At 40.8% G+C, this 23286-nt stretch overlaps 1 protein-coding gene across 1 annotated transcript in view; it reads left to right on the top strand.

Moving 5' to 3' along the window:
- Positions 1 to 13220: 13220 nt before the first annotated feature.
- MINPP1 (multiple inositol-polyphosphate phosphatase 1) overlaps positions 13221 to 23286 on the top strand; it is a 28546-nt gene continuing 18480 nt past the window's right edge. The window contains exon 1 of the mRNA XM_081955696.1: positions 13221 to 14037. Within this exon, the coding sequence (XP_081811822.1) occupies positions 13236 to 14037 (802 nt within the window). The 5' untranslated portion in view covers positions 13221 to 13235. The remainder of the gene's footprint in view (positions 14038 to 23286) is intronic.

Below are 23286 nucleotides of genomic sequence, written 5' to 3'. Positions count from 1 at the left end.
TGTAAGCCGAGGACTACCTGTATACATGATTCATTATAACTTTCTGTGCTTCTCTCTTACAAGCATCCTCTTTTTCATTATGTTCACACCCTGCCTGATCAACATTGCTTTTAGCTCACTAAATATCTCCCCTCTTTTTTTGAGATATCTGCTCCATCGACTTTCTCGAGCCTTCCTTTTCCCACGTTCGTTCTTCTTTCATAAATCTGTTTTGCAATTCAGTCTTTATTCATTATGCTCGTTTGACCATCACCGTGCATCTTTCATGCGGCGGCCTCACATTTCTGTCCAATTCACGTTCATTCAACGGCTGCTGACTCTCAAACTTACTGCTTCTTGTTTTACCACAAGGAGGAAATTATGCTAAGTCCTATCTTCACATTTTGTAATTCTGTAATTCCAAGTCATAGATTAGAATAGGCTCTAGAGAAAGATCAAAGTGCAAAGTGTTTGAAACCTAACTTGAGATTTCTTTCTTCAACTATGGGGAAAAAAAGAGATTAACAAGGGGAAAATAGGAGGAGGAGGAGGAGGAATTATTACGTATTTGCTGTCTTGAGTTATTTCTAAAGTAATACAGCTGAGATGAAAACCAAATTAATAATAATAAATAAGGACCTCTTGATAGAGATTGAAACCATGGCTGATTTTTGTATATTGCACTCTTGGAATAAACCTCACTTCTGATTCGAGTAACTACTTGTGTTTTTTATTCTCAGCTCAAAAACTAATCTGCTAAGATTTCCTTCCTAACAACAACCATACCTGCTTCTTAAGTATAGTACCCCATTCCTATTGCCTCTAATTTCAAAGTACATTTGAATGTACTTTGAATGTACATTTCTTCTTAATAAGGAGCACGATAGTTCGAGTGATTGGAACCTGGGAAGAGGTTAGCAAGCCCCCGTTTGAGACCCAATAGCTGCCATGGAGTGGGGTTGAGCTCTTGTACATCACTCCAGCTCCTGCTGGGGACATGATAGGGCCCCCCAACTGGGCATCCCCAGGACAGCGGTGATGTAACCGGCTAATCCGTTCAACCTAGAAACACCTTGGTGCTTCAGACTCAAGTCCACATTTCTTCCTATGCATAAACCACCTTTCATAACTAGATAAGAAAATGGCAGGAAAATGCTCTTAACACACAAATATTTTAGCTTTTTTCAACCGATATACGTTCCTCATGACAGATCACATTTCCTATTAACATTTACGTGCCTTCAATTATCTCCATTTTCCATCTTTAGTAAACATTCTACCTAAATATACAAATACATCTAGTTGCTCTAGTTTTTTGCCATTTAGGCATAGCTTGAAATCTGCCGATCTTATCTGTTTAGTAGTGAATCACAGCTCTCTAAATACTTTTTGACTAGTCTAGACAAAAGACTTCCCGACACGATTTAACTAGAACAAACCTCAACACAATAATTATTTATCCACTGCTACACAAAGGATTTAAGAGACTTTATATACCTAGGTTCCAGAGTGAAAACCTCCCATTCTTCCAGAATAATAGATGATGGATATCATATTGGTTGATGATTTTGGGAGGTAGCTGACATATTTACAAAACAGCTCTTTCTATTCTAGAAACCTCCTTTGCTAGTTTACCACTTATACCAGGGATGAAATGCTACCAGTTCGGGCTGGTTCGCCCGAACTAATAGTAAAAAAAAATGCTTAAAAAAGTTTTTAAAAAGTTCCAAAGCTCAGCTGTGCGACAATCAGCTGCGCCGCAAGATCATAGGAACTTTTTTTAAAAAAATGTAAAGCATTTTTTACTACCTATTCGCCCGAACCGCTCGTTGCAGGACGCCATTTTATGTGACGTCCAGCTGCTTTTACATTGTGTGTGAGTCAGTTGTGCAGCCACACCCACCTGGTCACATGACCACCAAGCCACACCCACCAAGCCACACCCACAGAACTGATAGAGAATTTTTTTGAATTTTACCACTGACTTACAGAGTTGTTTACAGATAGTCCTCAATTTAAGTGTACAATTAGGACCAGAATTTCTATTATAAATTGTGACCGTAAGTCAAGTCGGGCCCAATTTTTTGATGGTCATTAAGCAAAACACCAAGGTGATTAAGCAAACATCACAGTTATAAGTGCGAACATATCCTGACAAATTGGCTTTTTTTTTTTTTTGTTGGAAACTGACAAAAAAAAGTTTGCAGATCGCAATTGATTGCCGAACAATGCAACCAGTTGTGGCTGTGAGCTGTTTGCCAAGTGCCCAAATTGCGATGATGTGAACATGGAAGGGGTGACAGTCGTTAAGGGAGAGAATATATTGTAAGCGCAAGTACTTTTTTCAACACTGTCAAAACTTTGAATGTTCACTAAACAAATGATGGGAAGTCGAGGCTTACCTATACTCTATTTTTCTATTTAAAAAATGTCTGTCTCTGATACATTATTTTTCACATAGTCTTTCTGATATTTGTTGCACATTGTTTTGGTTCTTGGTGAACAACATAGCATTATCCACATGCAAACTTAAACTGTGTGAAACGAGAACTTAGTAGAGAAGTGTTTTCCACAGAAGGGACTTTCGTAAGATCTTGGCAGAATTAGGAATGCTTAAAGAACAAGACTTTAGCATGGGACTGCTATGGTTTCCAGCATCTTAGGCTACAGTGATCCTTCTTCTCTTCAATGAAATATTTATTCATTCATTCATTCATTTGTTCAATTTCTGTTGCTGCCCATCCCAATGACACTGGGCGGCTTACATTGCTTACAACAGAAACGATTTTGGGAATCTGTTGAATGAACTAGTCCTGCCGGTAGAATTTGGAGACAATAGCAAGTACACCGTTGTTGCTTTCATTTGCATAAACAACATGGGATGGACTTCAGGAGATAGGGCATCCTTTCCTCTCCTCCTATTTATGTTATCAAATGTATAGCAAGATGTTTGAAGCTTCTATGATGTTTAAAAAAAAATCCAGTCATTCCTATCTGGTGGAATTATTAGGATAGATCTTGTCTGTAAAATTTAAGAATGAAGTCTTGCATCCCTACTCAGATATATGGCTCGCTAGGTGAACTTGAACCTCTTTTATTTTCAGTGTAATCCCTTTCCTCAATCGGTTGAAAAGACAAAAATGAAAACATGCTCTACCCTGCCAAATTATACTATCTGAGACTTCTGCATTCAGTTCTGGTCGCCACGATGTAAAAAAGATGTGGAGACTCTAGAAAGAGTGCAAAGAAGAGCAACAAAGATGATTAGGGGACTGGAGACTAAAACATATGAAGAATGGTTGCAGGAACTGGGTATGTTTAGCTTAAGAGAAAGAAGGACTAGGGGAGACATGATAGCAGTGTTCCAATATCTCAGAGGTTGCCACAAAGAAGAGGGAGTCAAGCTATTCTCCAAGGCACCTGAGGACAGAACAAGAAGCAATGGGTGGAAACTAATCAAGGAGAGAAGCAACTTAGAACTGAAGAGAAATTTCCTGACAGTGAGAACAATTAATCAGTGGAACAGCTTGCCTCCAGAAGTTGTGAATGCCCCAACACTGGAAGTCTTTAAGAAGATGTTGGATAGCCATTTGTCTGAAATGGTATAGGGTTTCCTGCCTAGGCAGGGGGTTGGACTAGAAGACCTCCAAAGTCCCTTCCAACTCTGCTATTGTATTGTATTGTATTGTATTATTGTATTGTATTCTCAGGAAACAACAACTGAATGAAAAATTGCTGGTGACCTTCAACCACTGCACTATAGAGAGTATTTTAACTTACTGCACCTGTGTATAGTTTGCTAATTGCACAGCGGCAAATAAGACAGCACTCCAGAGGGTCAACATCATTGCCTAGAGCAGTGTTTTTCAACCTTGGCAACTTGAAGATGTCTGGACTTCAAGTCCCAGAATTCCCCAGCCAGCGAATGCTGGCTGGGGAATTCTGGGAGTTGAAGTCCAGACATCTTCAAGTGGTCAAGGTTGAAAAACACTGGCCTAGAGGATCATTGGTTGCCGTCTCCCCTCTTTGGAAGAGCTGCATAGCTCCTGCTGCCTTAAAAGTTCAAAACATTCTTAAAGATCCATCTCATCCTGGGCATCCTTTTTTTGAACTATTACCATCTGGCAGACGGTAATAAAAAACAAGGACAAATAGGCTGAACAACGGCTTCTATCCCAGGGCAGTAACTATATTGAATTCTACTGTATAGTACTATATTAATGCAGTAACCAGGTTTTCAATTTAATTGTATAGAATGTGAAGGATGTGTGTTATTGTTTTATTTTTTATATATAATGTACACTGATGATGGCATTTAATTTCATTGTACGAGGTGCAATGACAATAGAGTAACTAACTTGATTCCTTGGAAGAAAGGTGTGAGATAAACCCTACAAGTAGACACATTCCTCTTTCATGATTCAATTATTCCTGGAAATTTTTACCATGCGAACATTCAGATGCTTCCAGAATATGTACACCCAAGTCTTATGTTTGTTTATTGGACTTGATCTTCATTCGCTCACAGGAAATGAAATGTGATGATCTTTTCATTATATTATTATAAATGCGAAGATGATCCCACAGCAGCAACCGAATGGGAAATAGACATGACTCAGAGCCAAAGGAACACCCAAACAGATGATAATGTTTTCTCTCTTCCTAAAAAACCTTACTTTGCTGATGTTGCAACATTCTGTGTTGACATTTTATTTGCAATTATCTCCTACTCGCTCCTATCGCATACCGTTTTCTTCCCTGTGCATTAATTGCCCCATTATCTGAAACCCATATATTTGAGCAAATCTGTTCAAACACACCTGCTTCATCATTTTAAACCTGGTACTTTGTTGAGCTCTGGCACAGTACAGAAGTTACCAGTTCTTCATCTTTCAATCTAATCTCTGCAGAGCTTGCAGGTAACATTTTATTGAGCCACGTAATGTCTTAAATAAAAGTCACAGGATCCTAAGGGAAGACTTCATTCCATTCTTGGAATTCCATCCTTGGAATCTCTCCACATCCTGGTACATCCAACTATCTTGGATTTCGACTACAACTTATATCTGCCTCACCCAGCGTGCCAAAAGTCATGGTAATTGTCACCATCAAAGTCATGGTAATTGTCACCGTCATTGGAAAGGAAGTTATAGCAAACATCTCGGCTGTTTCTGTTTGTTTTGTTTGGCGTTGTTCTGAATATACCGAAACCTGGAATTGCTCTTTTTACAGAGCAGGATAAACTCTAAAAAATGAAAATAAAAATGAAATTCTGGTAATGAATTCTAATACATGTATTGCAATTAAACAGTAGATGAATATAACCTGGAGAAATCAAGACTAAGAAGATCTGAAAAGATTTATTGTGGAACCAACCTAGTATCTTAATGTAACCACTTCATTTCTTTGATGCCAACCTAGCCAAGAATTCAAATATGGCTTAGTTTTAAGCCATCTGTGAAATCAAATTCTTTTAGCTTAGGCCTTGTTTTTTTTTTAAATGTAATAGGCTGTTGAAATGAATTTTTGATCACAAGAAAACCTCATGTATTGGTGAGCTTTTGGCACGAAAGCATATGCTCATGCTTTTGTTGAAATGTTATTCAGGTCAGCTATAGGCCTCACATCTGAAGGACAGATGGCTGAAAACATTATTTTAACATTGTTAATCGATTATATATTTTGCTTATTTTTTTTACATTCATTAATAATACATTGGATGAGAATCATCAGCCTGATAATAGAAGATTAATTATCTGTGTGTGCATCCATGTATAGTCAAGGGATGCACAATTTATGTGCAGGAGGAAATTATAGCTAGGCAATTATCCTTGATTGGTTGTGCTAGATTCTTTGCATAGAACATGATATACTGTACATTTATTGTGGTTAAACGTGTTCTGAGATATTAAGAGTTATCTCACAATATGGTTACCGCAAGGGGAGATTTCTTGTAAGCATGATCACATTCCCAAAATTCACATGTACCGAAGATCAAATAAGTGAGGTTGCGAGTTACATCAGGTTCTGGCCTATCATCCCAACTTAATTTTGTTTTGTTTTCCAGATGATAAACACATTCTGTCCAATTTTCCTTAGGAAGAACTCTTGTTAGGTGATCTGAATGATTGCATGTGTATTGATTTCTTGCACAGAATGGATAGATCAAACAGAAAAAAAATTCCTGTGTCTAATAAGGTAGTATATTAGGGATTGTTGTGGTTAGTTGTGAAGTCGTGTCTGAGTCTGACCCATGGACAACATTCCTCCAGGCCTTCCTGTCCTCTACCATCAGCTCACACCGACTGCTTCAGTGACTCCATTCAGCCACCTCATTCTCTGTTGTCCCCTTCTTCTTTTGCCCTCAATCTTTCCCAGCATTAGGCTCTTCTCCATTGAGTTCTTACTTCTCATTAGGTGGCCAAAGTATTTGAGTTTCATCTTTAAGATTTGGCCTTCTAAAGAGCAGTCCGGTTTGATGGCCTTGCAGTCCAAGGGACTCATGGGAGTCTTCTCCAGCACCATAGTTCAAAGGCCTCAATTTTTTGGTGCTCAGCCTTCCTTATGGTCCAAATTCCAGAGTTATACATTGTAACTGGGAAAACCATAGCCTTGACTATATGCACTTTTGTTGGCAGGGTGATGTCGCTACTTTTTAATATGCTGTCTAGATTTGCCATCTCTTTCCTCCCCAAGAGAAAGCATCTTTTAATTTCTTGGCTGCAGTCTCCATCTGTGGTGATCTTAGAGATATTAGGGATATAAGGGATTATATTAGGGATATTAGAGATATAAGGTCTATATTAAATTCTCACTAACTTGTACAGTTTGATGTAGTAGAGATTTAGAGATTCTACAGAATAGCCACATAAGGAACTGCTTTATATTGTCACTTTATATTGGTCTGCCTTAGCTGGCATTGAAACCTTTTTAGGGTTTCAAGGAGAACATTTCCATTTCCCTTTGGATATGAAAATCAATCTTAGTCTTCTTCCATTCAAAGCATATGCTCCATTAAAGAATTATCTTTTCTACACATCCAGCTTCTCTTCTTCTAAAACCTTGAGAGAGATGGGAGGTTCAGAAATGTGAAAAATAAACAAACATTTGTTGGGGAATGTTAGGCTGAATACTATAATTGTTTTGTAATTACTTGGTTTATGTCAATTCTATAATCACATGGATATACACACATTCCCAATCTTAGAATGGCTGCAGCCACTTCGCAATTTTAAAGAGCAGATTCAAAGAGGAGCTTCTTTCATCAAATCATTCACATAGTTTTGATAAACATTCATTAAATATTGAGAATTTTGAAGCCTTTATTATCTTTTCTACATACCTAAGTCAGAAAGTTGTGAATTGCATTTGTGTGATTCATTTTCCAAGGAGAGAGCATAGTAGAGAACAGCTGAGTTGGTGCAAGGAAGGGATCATGTACTATATTCTTAAACAGTTATAATATATAATACAATGATTGTTACATTAAAATGGGTACAGGAAGCCACTGGACTTTTCAGAAAAAATCTAATGTGCAAAGCGTTCTTCCTAAATGAGCAACTTAGTTTTTGTCCTTGCTTGAGTCTCATTCTTTATGCTTCAAATCTTTTTTCAGATTTGGATGATTTGGCAGAATGTTTAAAACTTTAAAATATTAACATAGACAAAAATTAACATATAATGTTTAGTCAGCTGTTAAATTCTCCTCTTGTGTACTGTTAAATAAATAGTCCAAACTGAGGTTATTTTGACAATAGTTGCCTACTTCTTTTTAAAAAACGCTAGCAAATGCAGTTTTAAGGACTAATTTTAATCATCATGTGTTCTAGCTTTACTGCAATTTAAGGCCTTTTGGACATGAAGCTGTTTTCTGCTATAAAACCCACAGCCCAAACACAAACAGAATAGGTATGAGATATAACTTCTGCTGAGAACCTTCATTCTAAACTAATTTACTAAGGTATCAGATGCACTACATCTAGTCGAATTTTCTTCTTCAGTGTTGTTGGAAAAAAACCAGTCCAAACTTATGTATTGGGATTGACCAATACAATTAGAGAAACCAATATTTTTTTTCAGATGTATAGAAGTCTAATTCAGGGGTGTTTGTTTTGCTCTTTAGAGCTCCAGATAGCTCATCTTATCTGCATTAGTGGTGGGATTCAAAAAATTTTACTATTGATTTTGTGGGCATGGCTTGATGGGCGTAGCATAGTTTGGTGGGCATAGCTTGGTAGGCATGGTAGGGGAAGGATACTGTAAAATCTCCATTCCCTCCAGATCAGCTGAGAGTCAGAGAATAGATTGGGGTCGGGCCAGTCAGAGGTGGTATTTACCGGTTCTCCGAACTACTCAAAATTTCCGCTACCGGTTCTCCAGAACTGGTCAGAACCTGCTGAATACCACCTCTGATCTGCACTTGCTCAAATACTACAAGAAGTCTCCAGAGGCCTTCAACCCAGTTTCCCCACTAAACTGAGAGCTACTCAGTTTCCCTACTACAGAGTTCTTTTAAACACAGAAATAGATAGACCTGGTCATTGTGTGACACATTCTGAGCAATACAGCTGTGCTGTAGTCAGATTCCCTCAAAATACTTAGGCTTATTCAGGGATACAAAGGTAAATACATCTGTGCAACTTTCAAAAGCAGTTCTGTGATCCTAGGAAACGTAGAGCTGCTTTAAAGAATTACAGACAGATGCATTGTTCACACCACAGCACATGCCTTTTTTTTTAGCATCAGATATAAACTGTTCCCCAGCTTTACTGAGCAACACTGTTTAGTCCCAAGCAATTCTGTAAGACAGATTTTATTTATGTTTATTGGCCACCAAACTCCAGGGGACTCCGGGTGGCAAACATAACTAGGAAAAACATAAATATGGCTAAAAACATTAAATGACATAGATAGCCCGGACTAAAGTTATCGAACCACAAAACAAAACAGGGGTCATTAAACATAGTAAATATCAACTTCAGGCCTGGGACCCAAGCCAGGCTTTCAAGGCCCTCCGAAACCCCAGGAAAGAGGGCCGCAGTCCTGAAACATGGGTACATCGTAAGGATTCTGTTACTGCTTGTGTCGCTACATTCTGAAGCTGCCATATCTTCTGGGTGGTCTTCAGACCCCTGTAGAACACATTGCAGTAATCTAATTATGAGATAAATACTCATGGCCTAAAGGGCCTTCTGATCAAGGAAAAGGGTGCAATTAGTGTACACAATAAACCTGTGCAAAGGCCCTCCTAGTCACAGTTGCCACCGGGTCTTTCAATAGTAGCTGGGCATCCAGAAGGACCTCCAAGTTTATTTGTTTATTTGACTTCTATCTCTCCTTTATTATTTTATTAGCAACTCGGGGCAGTGAGTATAGCTAATATAGCTAATACTGAGAGTGAAAGTTTGTTTGCCACGTTTGTGGGTATGTTTCCGAACGTTTCATTACCAGGCTAGGTAACATCGTCAACGCAGTTTAGGGGATGTTAGTGTCAGTCCCCCTAACCCCAATCCTGCTGAAGATGTTATCTAGCCTGGTAATGAAACATTCAGAAACCAACCCACAAGCTCGGAGAATGAACCTTCACCCTCATCCTGTACCCGAGCTACAGATATTCACCACTATTGCATAGCTAATATTCTTTCCTCCTCCTATTTTCTCACAACAACCTTGTGAGGTAAATTGGGCTAGGAGAGAATGACTTGCACAAAATCATCCAGTTAGTTTTCATGTCTAAGGCAGGATTAGAAATCTCCTGATTTCTAGGCCAACTACTTCGTTACTACTCCAAATTGCTCACTAGCCAGCAGAAGTCTTTTTAACAGAAGACTTTAGGTGGGGTTTATTGAGAGTTTAAGGTACTTATTACTTCCAAATTTCTAAAAGAAATACAGTTTTTTTCGGAGTATAAGACACACTTCCCCCCCCCCCCTAAAAGAGGGTGAAAATTTGGGTGTGTTTTATACACCAAATGTAGTCCTGCCCACCTGCCGGCTCCCACCCTTTGGCCTCTGTCTCCCAGCAATTTACCTCCTTGCAGCAAACAGCAAACAGCCTGTTTCAGTTTCAGCAAGCTTGATTAGCACAAACAGCTGATTGTTGGTTGGATCCTCCCGACCATCAGCTGTTTCAAGCTGCAGGGATTGACATTGCCAAATGCCGCCTCTGCGCGCCCTGTTTTCCGCCCATTCCGATCCCGGTTCAGAGTCTTCCAATTAGACTCTTCTGGAATAATTGAAAGTGAAAAACATGCATGGTTTCAATTGTGGTGGATATGCCCAAGATTAGAAACGTTGAGGGTTAAATATTAATTTACAGAACCGTGTACATTTATCAGTCAGGAATCAAAGTACTTCCACAATTACCTTTCTTGCAAGTACAATAGTACCTTGGTATTCGTCAATTGGCTCAAGGAGTTTTCATCAGTCAAAAAAATAATGCCTACTTATTAACTCAGGTAAGACATAAAAATTGTAAAAAGATCTGAAGTTGGAAGTTAATGGTTTGTACATTGTTTTTAATTAGTAACCAATTAGGAACAGCTCTTAAAATAACATTGAATGTTAATAGGCATTTCAACTTGAGACCGTTTCATAAGAATATATACAGTAGATAATGGAGTCTGCAGAATCACTTTTGTGAAATGGGCAGCCATACAAATTTGATTAATAAATAAAATACTTTGAAGTGGTGGTTCATTCCTGTGTTGCACTCAAATTTCAAAATAAAAAAAACATTTTTATTCTTATAACATTGGACATTCTGAATTGTCTTTAATATTGTACTCTAAGTTATCTAAATAATGGAGTCAATAATCTTTAATCGTATTAATAGAAATATCACTGTACTGAAACAATATGATGTATTAAGATTTACAATAGCATAATAGAAAATAAAATAAAAACCCAAACCTTCCTTCTTTGTGATATCACAAAGCGGGTATGAAAGGGCAGAGCGAGAATCCACCACTTTCTTCAAAAGGGTGAAAGTTTGATAGACATTGTGATGCCCATAGAAAGAGGGCAGCCCTTGCACCGGAATTTCCAGATGCTGCTGATGTCAGTCGGACCCCTGCCCCCTTGTACCTTGATGTCACATCACTGACATTTTAGCATTATCGAAGCTAGTTTTAGACCCTTCTCCTTTGGAGGCCTGGGAAACAGCCCTGCCATTGCCTGCATAGGCCATGCAGGGCAAAAACTAAGTTTCTCACAAAGATGAAGGAGGCAAACTATTTACCAAAGCACCAGAAGGCAAGACAAGAACCAATGGATGGAAACTAGTCAAGCAGAGAAGCCGGGTAGAGCTATGGAGAAAGTTCCTAATGGTGAAAATAATCAATCAGTGGAACAGCTTGCCTTCAGAAGTTGTGAGTGCTCCATCATAGAGGTCTATGGAGATTCTCAGCCATCCAGGCCACGGTCTTCTCAAAGGTGCTTTCTCAAGAGGGAACTGGACTTTCTTTGAAGATGTTTCGCTTCTCATCCAAGAAGCTTCTTCAATTCTGGTCACTGGAGGTTTTCAAGAAGAGACTGGATAGGTACTTGTCTGGAATGGTATACCAAAAGGTCTCCTGCTCAGGGAGGGTGTTGGACTAGATGACCTCCAAGATCCCTTCTAACCCTGTTATTCTATGTTATTCTATTCTGTGTTAGGGTTGGACTGTGAGGCTGGGCTGTGCCACGGTTCCAATTTCGTCCTGCCGTTAGAATAGGGGTCTCCAACCTGGGCAACTTTAAGCCCTCTGGACTTCAACTCCCAGAATTCCTCAGCCAGAAAAGCTGACGTGACGTCAAGATACAAGGGGGGAGGGGTCTGGCTGACATGAGCAGCATCTGGGCATCTCAACTTAAGGGCTGCCCTCTTTCTATGGGCATCCCGGTGTCTAAGTGTAACTTTAAGTCTAAGTCTAAATCTAACTAAGACTTGTAGACTTCAACTCCCAGAATTTCAAGTCCAAGTCTAACTTTAAGACTTGTGGACATCAATTCCCAGAATTCCTCAGCCAGCAAAGCTGACATGACGTCAATGTACAAGGGGGCAGGGTTAAGTCTAAGTCTAACTTTAAGACTTGTGGACTTCAACTCCCAGAATTTCAAGTCTAAATCTAACTTTTAAGACTTGCGGACTTCATCTCCCAGAACTTTAAGCCTAAATCTAACTTTAAGACTTGTGGACTTCACCTCCTAGAACTTTAAGCCTAACTCTAATTTTAAAACTTGTGGACTTCACCTCCCAGAACTTTAAGCCTATATCTAACTTTAAGACTTGTGGACTTCAACTCCCAGAACTTTAAGCCTAAGTCTAATTTTAAAACTTGTGGACTTCACCTCCCAGAACCTTAAGCCTAAATCTAACTTTAAGACTTGTGGACTTCACCTCCCAGAACTTTAAGCCTAAGTCTAATTTTAAAACTTGTGGACTTCACCTCCCAGAACTTTTAAGCCTAAATCTAACTTTAAGACTTCTGGACTTCACCTCCCAGAACTTTAAGCCTAAATCTAATTTTAAGACTTCATCTCCCAGAACTTTAAGCCTAAATCTAACTTTAAGACTTGTGGACTTCACCTCCCAGAACTTTAAGCCTAAGTCTAACTTTAAGACTTCTGGACTTCACCTCCCAGAACTTTAAGCCTAAATCTAATTTTAAGACTTCATCTCCCAGAACTTTAAGCCTAAGTCTAATTTTAAAACTTGTGGACTTCACCTCCCAGAACTTTTAAGCCTAAATCTAATTTTAAAACTTGTGGACTTCACCTCCCAGAACTTTTAAGCCTAAGTCTAATTTTAAAACTTGTGGACTTCACCTCCCAGAACTTTAAGCCTAAATCTAACTTTAAGACTTGTGGACTTCACCTCCCAGAACTTTAAGCCTAAATCTAATTTTAAGACTTGTGGACTTCACCTCCCAGAACTTTAAGCCTAAGTCTAACTTTAAGACTTCTGGACTTCACCTCCCAGAACTTTAAGCCTAAATCTAATTTTAAGACTTCATCTCCCAGAACTTTAAGCCTAAGTCTAATTTTAAAACTTGTGGACTTCACCTCCCAGAACTTTTAAGCCTAAATCTAACTTTAAGACTTCTGGACTTCACCTCCCAGAACTTTAAGCCTAAATCTAACTTTAAGACTTGTGGACTTCAACTCCCAATTCCCAGAGTTTAAAATGAAGTCTTAAAGTTTAGAATGATTGAGAAAACGAAGAGGAGGAGCGAGCGCCATGCTGACTGCGGGCGAGGAGGCCTTCCAGGGGCTTCAATGTCACGGACAAAGGCGGCCATTTTGGAGAAGGGCGGGAAAGGAAGCCACGGTCTCGCCGCCAAGCCGAGGCGTGGCCGCCGGTATCGCCGGCCTCCAACCGGGGGTGGGGGGGAGGAAAACAAAAGGGAGGCGAGCGGCGGTGGCGAGGACTCGCGCTGTCCTCCACGGAGCGGGCTGACGTACTCAGCCATGGGGTGCCCAGGGACTCGCTCGCGTTTCGTCCCGATGCTGCAGCTGCTTCTGCTCCTCCTGGTCAACGGGGAGCTGCAGGGCGACGCCGAGGCGGCCGAGCGAGCCAAGCTGCTGAGCCCCTTTTTCGGCACCAAATCCCGCTACGAAGAGCTGCACCCGTACCTTCTCCGGGACCCGCTGTCGCTAGGGCGGCCGCTCTCGGGTTTTCCGCTGCCGCCGGCCTCCTGCACCCCGCTCCAGTTGAGCGCCGTGGTGCGCCACGGCACGCGCTTCCCCACCCGCAAACAGATCGAGAAGCTGGCGCGCCTGCACGGCCTCCTCCAACGGGACGGCAGCGGCGGCGGGCGCTGCTCGGTGGCGGAGCGCCTGGCGGGATGGGGGATGTGGTACCAGCCGGAGGTGGACGGGAAGCTGGCCCCCAAAGGCTCCCGCGACATGAGCTATCTGGCTAAGCGCCTCGCCTCCCGCTTCCCCAGCCTCCTGGCTCCCGGTCGGCGCCTGGCCTTCACCAGCAGCTCCAAGCACCGGTGCGTGGAGAGCAGCGACGCCTTCCGCGAAGGGCTCCGCGAGGCGATGTATGGGCCGATGAGCGAGGGCAGGAAAAACGGTGAGTTTTCCCCCAGGCTCTCCCCAAGCTTGGGAGTGGGACAAGTGGCCGTGGGACAATTTTGCAATTCTATTGAATTATTTAAAATGAATTTTAAAAAAGTTTTTTTTAATCTTTTTGCCCTTCGCATTTCGTTATGTCCCTCCTTTGGCGTTGCTCTTCGATGATTCTATTTCACTGATGTTCAGCAACAGAGTGGTCAATGCCTGGAATGCTGTACTTGACTCTGTGGTTTCTCCCCCAAACCCCCAAAACTTTCACCTTAGACTCTCTACTGTTGACCTCACCCCATTCCTAAGAGGTCTGTAAGGGCGTGCATAAGAGCACCAACGTGCCTCCATACCTGTCCCAAGATTCCCTTGTATTCGTATTAATTTCATCTATTCATAATCATGCCTATACTTATATCTGTTATCTAATTCATGCTTGATGGAGTAAAATAAATCAATAAAATAAAAATGTTAGTGTAACTCTTGTCCTGCAACGAGTCGACGGGTGAGTTGGCCCGGGCCAAATTGTCATAGACACCCCCCAGGTTTCCCCCAGGTCAGAAAGGAGGGTGGGGGAAACCACCTTTCCTCCCCCTTAAATGGCATGCTGTTTCATAAAATGCTTTCCCTCCCTCCTTTACATTGCGAATTTGTTTCATAAAATGCTCCTTTAAGTGAAGAGACTGGGCTCTCATCTGTCAGAAATGGTGTAGGCATCTCCTACTTTGGGGGAGGGAAGATTGGACTAGATGACCTACAATGTCCCTTCCAATTCTGTTAATCTGTTAAATGTATGATCCATCGGTGTTTCCAATACAGATACTTTTTCTGCACCTATCCAATTTTTACTTTCCTCGAAGTTATCATTCATTCCCGCAGAGGGGGACGACCTATAATACTGGAGGGGGGGTTCCCCCTCTTAAAAATACCTTAGACCTGAAAATATTTTCCTACTAGCTGGGGTACAGCTGGAGTTGGGGGGGGGGGGTCTTTTGGCTTTTTTGGTCTACAGTTAGATCAGAACCTCTCTCTTCTCCCATGCTGTCCAGCCTGGTAGAAGGGTGTGGATAATGGAGCAGGTCATGTTTTAGATACTCCTTGATCCCCGAAGTCCCTTGATCTGGAAGAAATTGCATTCAGTAAACAGGTACAGATTTGGAGTTCTAGGGGTTGAGGATTCATTTGAGGTCCCTCCTTTCCCCAGTGGCCTTCCTAATGTTATTTCAATCAGAATAGAGCTGGAAGGGACCTTGGAGGTCTTCTAATCCAACCCCCTGCTCAAGCAGGAGATCCTTTAACATTTCAAACAGGTGGCTGTCCAGTCGTTTCTTTAAAACCTCCAGTGATGAAGCACCCACAACTTCTGAAGGCAAACTGTTTTCCACCAGTTAATTATTCTCATTGTTAGGAAAAGTTTCTCTTTAATTCCAGGTTGCTTCTCTCCTTGATTAGTTTCCATCCATTGTTTCTTGTCTTGCCTTCTGGTGCTTTGGAAAATAAATTAACCCCTTCTTTCTTCTTTGCCACACCTCCTCAATACTGGAATACTTCTATCATGTCATCTCAGTCCTTCTTTTATCTAGATCAGTGATGGCGAACCTATGGCACGCGTGCCACAAGTGGCACACGGAGCCATTTGTCAGGGCACGCGAGGCGCTGCCCTGTCAGCTGGCCAGTGTGCATGCACGCGCTGGCCAGCTGAATTCACCTTTTTAAAAGCTATTTTTCGCCTTCCCCAGGCTCCAGAGGCTTTATAGGAGCCTGGGAAGGGCGAAAAGTGACTTCCGGGGTGCTCGGAGGTTGGTTTTAAGCGTTCCGAAGGCTTCAGGGAAGCCTTCGGACGGTCCCTGAAGCCTCCGGGGGGGCGGGGGAGGCTCTTTTCGCCCTCCCCAGGCTCCTATAAAGCCTCTGGAGCCTGGGGAGGGCGAAAAAAGCATGTAAAAATGGGGGGGCGCGTTGTGCGCGCATGTGCACTGGGGGATCGCGCGTTGCATTATGGATGCGGCACGCCCGCACACGACCCCCCCCGTGCTCCCCCTACTTGTGGCACGTGAGCCAAAAAAGGTTGCCATCGCTGATCTAGACTGATAATACCCAATTCAGTTTGTGCCAGGGAAAAAAAGATCAAGATAAAATAGCTGAACAGCTATTGGGCAAGATAGTAATTATTGTTTACGCTTCTCTTCTGATTGTAATTAAAAGCATTGCTACTCCTTGATTGCTGAGCAGTTTCCATAACATTTCAATTCTGGCTGGATTTCACAAGCAAATTAAAAGATCTATGGCTAGTCCTTGACTTTTCAGTCACTTGAATGATCAATTAAGGCAGTGATAGGCTGGCTCAACAGATACTTACCAAACTTATGTATGGCACGGCAACCACATCCAAAGACGTGTTTTGACATGCTGCACTCCAGTTTGATAACTGGAATTTCAGTCACTAAGTAATGTCATCCTTAAAAACAAGATGTGACATGATTGCTTTAAGACTGTAATCCTGTCTCTCCCTGTTGCACTTCTTAATCAAAAGTTGTGGATTGTTAAGCAAGTATCCAAGCCAACCCATTCTGAGCTTGGTACCTCCCAGCCCTGACCCTCAGTAACATAAGGAGCTGACTCCAATTGCCCCACCTGCTTATCTTCCCCCATCTGTGTCCTAGCTCATCTTACTTTGTTGTTTTGTTTGTTTGTTTGTTTGCTCCCACTGCTGATGAGGCATGCCTGGCCTAGCTACTGGGCCAGGCTGGTCTAGGCTTCAGCTGCACAGGAGTGGGTCAGGGAATTGAAAGCAGTCCCTGGGTGACAACATACAAAAATGCTCCTTTTTCAAAAAGATGGAGCACAGCATACAAAACACCTCTAAGATGTTGGTTGCCCTGCCGCACATAAGTTCATTAAGTCTCTGTTGAGCCACTTTATCACTGTCCTAATTCTTTTATCTCCAGTTGTCAGGAGAGAACATTCTCAAACAGTCCTAATCAATTTTTAAAAGAACAGCAAACTTTCATCTCTTACGTATACCTGTGTACCTTCTGTTTACAAACTTGACTGGTACCATTCAGTCAGCTGGGCTAACTTCAGCACCCAGTCATTTTTTCCATCGCTTCATTCACCATGATGGTTTATCTGGAACTCAAGAAATTGGAGCACAGCAAGCAAGAGAAGCATTTTGGGGATTAAACTCTTGCCTTGTCAAAATCCACTTGGCCGCCTACAGGTAGTCCTTGACGTACAACCACAATTGAGCATTTCTGTTGCTAAGCGAGATAGTTGTTAACTGAGCTTTGCCCAATTTTAAGATCTTTCTTGCCACAGTTTTTAACTTAATAACATTGTTATTAAGTGAATCTGTCTTCCCCATTGACTCTGCTTATCAGAAGGTCGCAAAAGGTGGTCACATGATACCAGGACATTGCAACCATCCTAAATCAGTTGCCAAACATCTGAATTTTTGATCACATGGCCATGAGGATGCTGCAATGCTCATAAGTGTGAAAAATGGTCATGTCCAGTGTAACTTTAAATGGTCACTATACAAATTGTTTGTAAGTTGAGGACTACCTTTGTTTTTTGTGAAGGGAAGTCTCATCTCTAGCCATCCGCTGCTTTCACATTGCTTTCTAAATTGTGATTTGGGGCTCATCTTTATGAATATGTGGTATTCCTCCTTTCCATGCTTTTTAATTTCTTTTTAATTGCCATCTCTTTCCTTTAAGAAAGAAGTTTCTTTGAGTTCCTCCTAAATTAATGCGGTGAATATGCTATTAACTTAAAAACCACCGAATTAGTTTTTTTGTATTTATACTGCCTGCAGGCTATACATTGCCCTCTAGCTTCACAGTTTAAAAATATTAATCATTCTAGCTAAATGCAAGCTCCATAATCCAAAGTATTCTATCACAGAAACATTCTCATCATTTTCATTTACAGCTATCGAGTGCTGAGAGAAAAAAGTTAGATTAGATGGAGTTGGTTTGTTTTGATGATCCTCAGAGACACCTTTGAACATTGCTTTCCTAACACTTGTGGTATGATTTCTTGTAAAACAAAGAAAACAAAAATGTGCAGTGTGTGTTCTAAAATAGTCAATATAACGTACAGACATGCCCTGAATTCCCTTTAAAGCTTAGTGGGAGGGAGAAGAGAGAAAATTCTGGTTCCATATACATTGGATCATCACCCACTCACCATGATTCTTAGCCACCCACAATATTAAATGCAGTCTCCAACCAGCAAAAAGTTGACTTTTCTAACCTTCTTAAGTTATATATCATAAGCTTTGGAAGCTGGGGTGACAGTCACAGCAAATCGCAGCATGATATAGTAGTAAATGACCTGGAACAGAGAATCCCAGATCTACTCTTACCCTCAGTTGTAAAATCTCAAGGGTGGCTTTGAGCTACAAATTCTCTAGGTGTCCCAATTATAGGTAGTCCTCAACTTATGACTGTAATTAAGCTTGGAATTACATGAATGTACCCGATTTTACAACCTTTTTGTAGTCTTTATTATGTCAACCTATTTTTTGCCACAAGCATTTATATATAGATTCAAATATAGGCAGTCCCCAGCTTACGACCACAGTTGAGCCCAAAATTTCTGTTGCTAAGTGAAACATTTGTTAAGTGAATTTTGCCCCATTTTATAACCTTTCTTGCCACCATTGCAAAGTGAATCACTGCAGTTGTTAAATTAGTACCACAGTTGTTAAGTGAATCTGGCTTCCCCATTGACTTTGCTTGTCAAAAGGTCACAAAATGGGATCACATGACTCCAGGACACTGGACCCGTCATAAATATGAATCGGTTGGCAAGCATCTGAATTTTGATCACATGACCATGGGGATGCTGCAACGGTTGTATGAAAGATGGTCATAAAACACCTTTTTCAGTGCCATTTTAACTTTGAGCAGTCACTAGATGAACTATTGTAAGTTGAGGACTACCTGTACCAGTTTCTGGCAAAAAAGAAATACCAAAAATTGCAATCATGTAACTGGAGGATGTTGCAAAAGATTTTGAACACAGGCTTGTTGCCAAGCGCCACAGATAAGATCACATGATCATTGGAACTTTGAAACTGGGTTGTAAATAGATGTGGGAAAGTCCGTTGCAACTTCAAACGGTCACTGACTGTCCTCAGCTGAGGACTATTTTATGCCTCACGGGGTGGTTTTTATGGAGAACAATAGGAAATGTTATGTACAATGCCACAGGCTAAAAATATATAAATAAGAATAGAGAAGCCGAAATAGTAAAATGAAGCTCTCTCTTATTTAATTTCATGTTTGCTTATTTAAGAAATTTTTTGGGGTACTTCCTCATTTATTTGAGTAAATTAATCGCATATTTTTAAAATTCTTTTTTAATTGACAAACTTCAAAAACCAAAGAGAAAGAACACACGTAATTAATTATAAAAGAAGAAAACAGAAAAGTTTAAAAAGGATTTTGGTACTTTGCATTTCACTTTCAAAATTGAAATTCTCCATGAAGGGAGTCCCCTGGCTATTAAGGAACAGAAAACAAAAGAAAATGATAGCATTTATATATAGATTCACTTCCTGTTTATTTTGTCCTGTTATTTTGACCTAAAATGGACAGGATTTTATGAGGCTTGTGTATATTTTCATATATTCTTATTACACTTTATTTAAGTAATAATTATAGTTCATGAAAGATATTACTGAGCTGGTTTTGATATAATATTTAGACGTAGATTGAAAAAACGCATATGAGTGAGCAGTTTGAGGTGGCTTCCATAGAAGTATTTATGTTGATTTTTATCACATTTTTATTATATTTTTATAAACAATTCAAGATGGCCAACATACCTAGTTCTCAAAGTCTGTAGAGATTCTCAATCATCCTGGTCATGGTTGTCCCAAAGGTGCTTTTTCAAGCGACAACTGGACTTTCTTGGGGTTTTTTTTGAAGACGTTTCGCTTCTCATCCAAGAAGCTTCCTCAGATCTGACAGGATAGTGGGCAATGGAAGGAATATAAAGATGTATAAATCCTTCCATTCCCCACTATCCTGTCAGAGCTTTTCTTGGATGAGAAGTGAAACGTCTTCAAATAACAAACCTCCTGAAAAAGCATCTTTGGGATACCTAGTACTCCTTTTTCTTCCTGTTTTCTCTACTACAGTGACCCTGTGAGATGGTTTAGACAAAGAAAGAGTGCCTGGCCTAAAGTCACCTAGGCAGCTTTCATGCTTAAATCAGGATTAGAACTCATAGTCTCCTGGTTTCTAGCCTGATGCCTTAAACTGGCTAAATCAAACTGGCTATTCCAAACTTTCAAACTTGAAGTATGGTTTCTAAGTCTCAGGAAACAGTAGCTCCAATATAATCTGTGCTGGTTAGACTTCAACATTTGAGTACTATAACCTATTCTTAGAGCAGTGAGGAAGAATGATCAGGTGATTTGAAAAGTCCTCTGAAGAGAGAATACAAATGCATTTAGCCTTAAGAAAAGACAAGCGTGGAAAGTTACAGCAACATTTTTTGTCAAGTTCACTTAGAACAGGGGTGTCCAGTTGCCAAGTTTGGACACCCCTGACTTAGAAGGTTAAGATTTGTTTTCTGTTGTTCTGGAGCATAGTAATGTTCTTAAGTTACAAGAAGACAGATTTTAGCGAAATATTAAGAAACATCTTGAAGCATTCAACATCTGTCAGGTCTATTTTGATGTTAGAGCCTGTTGTTGGCTATAATCAAGTTCTTCAAACTTGGAAACTTTAAGATGCGTGTACTTTAATTCCTAGAATTCCCCAGCCTACATGCCAAGTTTGAAAAACACTAGACTAAATTATCCTTTCCATCTCTGTGTTTTGTGTCAGGACAGAACAGGAAGGATATAAAACCTGTAACTAAGGTTCCAGCATCTTTAATCGTAGTAACATGTCTTAGATCTATTTCCTTTGACGTATTTGGAAAGGAAGATAGAAAATAGCTGTCAGTTGTGGGAAACGATGGCAATGCCAGCATTTTGAGAGCCGGATTCAACAGCTACAAAATGTGGCAGTGTACCAATTTGGCAGGTGACTGCCAATCTCTCATTTTTTGCTGTGCTTTGAAAAGTAGTCAAAAACATCAGCAAAAAGAATGCAATCCCTGCTTTGTTCCTCATGTATTTTGCACAGTGGAAAAGCTGGGGACAGACCAGGCCAGATTGAGAGATGACTAATAATAGTCTCTTTCCCAGCAACAGTGGCTTCATCAAGCAGTAATTAAAATTAATTCAAGATAAATAGCCCTTATGACCACAACTGGGATTGGAATCTCCATCACTGAGCAAGGCAATCATTAAGTGACTTGTGCCTGGTTTTGCGGCCTTTTTGCCTTGGTTGTTAAGCAAATCACCATGGTCATTACTGAATCATGCTGCCATTAAGCAAATCTTAATCTTCCCCTATTAACTTTGCTTGTCAGAAACCATCTGGGAGAGGGTCATAAACTGCAATTACATGACTGGGGGGTGCAGCAATAATTGTAAATGCAAGCCAGTTGTCAAGTACCTACATTTTTACCACATGACGGTGGGAGATGCTGCAGTGGTCATATGTAATACATTATAAGTCCCTTTTTACCAGCACCATGGTAACTTCAAACTGTAGCTAAATGAATGCTCCTAAATCAAGGACTAACTAATTAAAAGTAAAAGTGATTAATGTATTACAACCAGTGTTCCTTAAATACTGTACGATCCAGAGAAGGCCACTGTTTTGCCTAAAACTTACAGATTGAGTTATGAGTGTGTCTAAGAATAGTTCAACTTTGTATACCCATTCACTCACCATGGCAGTGCAAATCATCAGAAACAGTACTCTTTTAAGACATTTTAAACAAGGAAATCATAACACTTAATCTTCAGCTCCATAAAGTATTGCAACTTGAAGCTATATACAGTGGGGCAAAAAAGTATTTAGTCAGCCACCAATTGTGCAAGTTCTCCCACTTAAAAAGATGAGAGAGGCCTGTAATTGGCATCATAGGTAGACCTCAACTATGAGAGACAAAATGTAAAAAAAAGACCAAACAATCACATTGGCTGATTTGAAAAGAATTTATTTGCAAATTATGGTGGAAAATAAGTATTTGGTCAATATCAAAAGTTCCTCTCAATACTGTGTTATATATCCTTTGTTGGCTATGACGGAGGTCAAATGTTTCCTGTAAGTCTTCACAAGGTTGGCACATACTGTTGCTGGTATGTTGGCCCATTCTTCCATGCAGATCTCCTTTAGAGCAGTGGTGTTTTGGGGCTGTCACTGGGCAACACGGACTTTCAACTCCCTCCAAAGGTTTTCTATGGGGTTGAGATCTGGAGACTGGCTAGGCCTCTCCAGGACCTTGAAATGCTTCTTACGAAGCCACTCCTTCATTGCCCGGATGGTATGTTTGGGACCATTGTCATGTTGAAAGACCCAGCCACGTTTCATTTTCAATGCCCTTGCTGATGGAAGGAGGTTTGCACCCAAAATCTCATGATACACGGCCCCATTCATTCTGTCCTGTACATGGATCAGTCGTCCTGGTCCCTTTGCAGAGAAACAGCCCCAAAGCATGATGTTGCCACCCCCATGCTTCACAGTAGGTATGGTGTTCTTTGGATGCAACTCAGCATTCTCTCTCCTCCAAACATGACGAGTTATGTTTCTACCAAGCAGTTGTATTTTGGTTTCATCTGACCATATGACATTCTCCCAATCCTCTTCTGGATCATCCAAATGCTCTCTAGCAAACTTCAGATGGGCCCGGACATGTACTGGCTTAAGCAGGAGGACACGTCTGGCACTGCAGGATCTGAGTCCCTGGCGGCGTAGTGTGTTACTGATGGTAGCCTTTGTTACGTTGGTCCCAGCTTTTTGCAGGTCATTCACTAGGTCCCCCCGTGTGGTCCTGGGATTTTTGCTCACCATTCTTATGATCATTTTGACCCCACGGGGTGAGATCTTGCATGGAGCCCCAGATCAAGGGAAATTATCAGTGGTCTTTTATGTGTTCCATTTTCTAATTACTGCTCCCACAGTTGATTTGTTCACACCAAGCTGCTTGCCTATTGCAGATTCAGTCTTCCCAGCCTGGTGCAGGTCTACAATTTTGTTTCTGGTGTCCTTCAACAGCTCTTTAGTCTTCACCATAGTGGAGTTTGGAGTGTGACTGTTTGAGGTTGTGGCCAGGTGTCTTTTATACTGATAACAATTTCAAACAGTTGCCGTTGATACAGGTAATGAGTGCAGGACAGAGGAGCCTC

This window comes from Natrix helvetica (genome assembly GCF_964273705.1).
Source record: "Natrix helvetica genome assembly, chromosome: 5".
Classification (NCBI taxonomy): Eukaryota; Metazoa; Chordata; class Lepidosauria; order Squamata; family Natricidae; genus Natrix; species Natrix helvetica.
The sequence above is the reverse complement of the archived record's forward strand: the minus strand, read 5'-3'. Positions and strand labels throughout refer to the sequence as shown.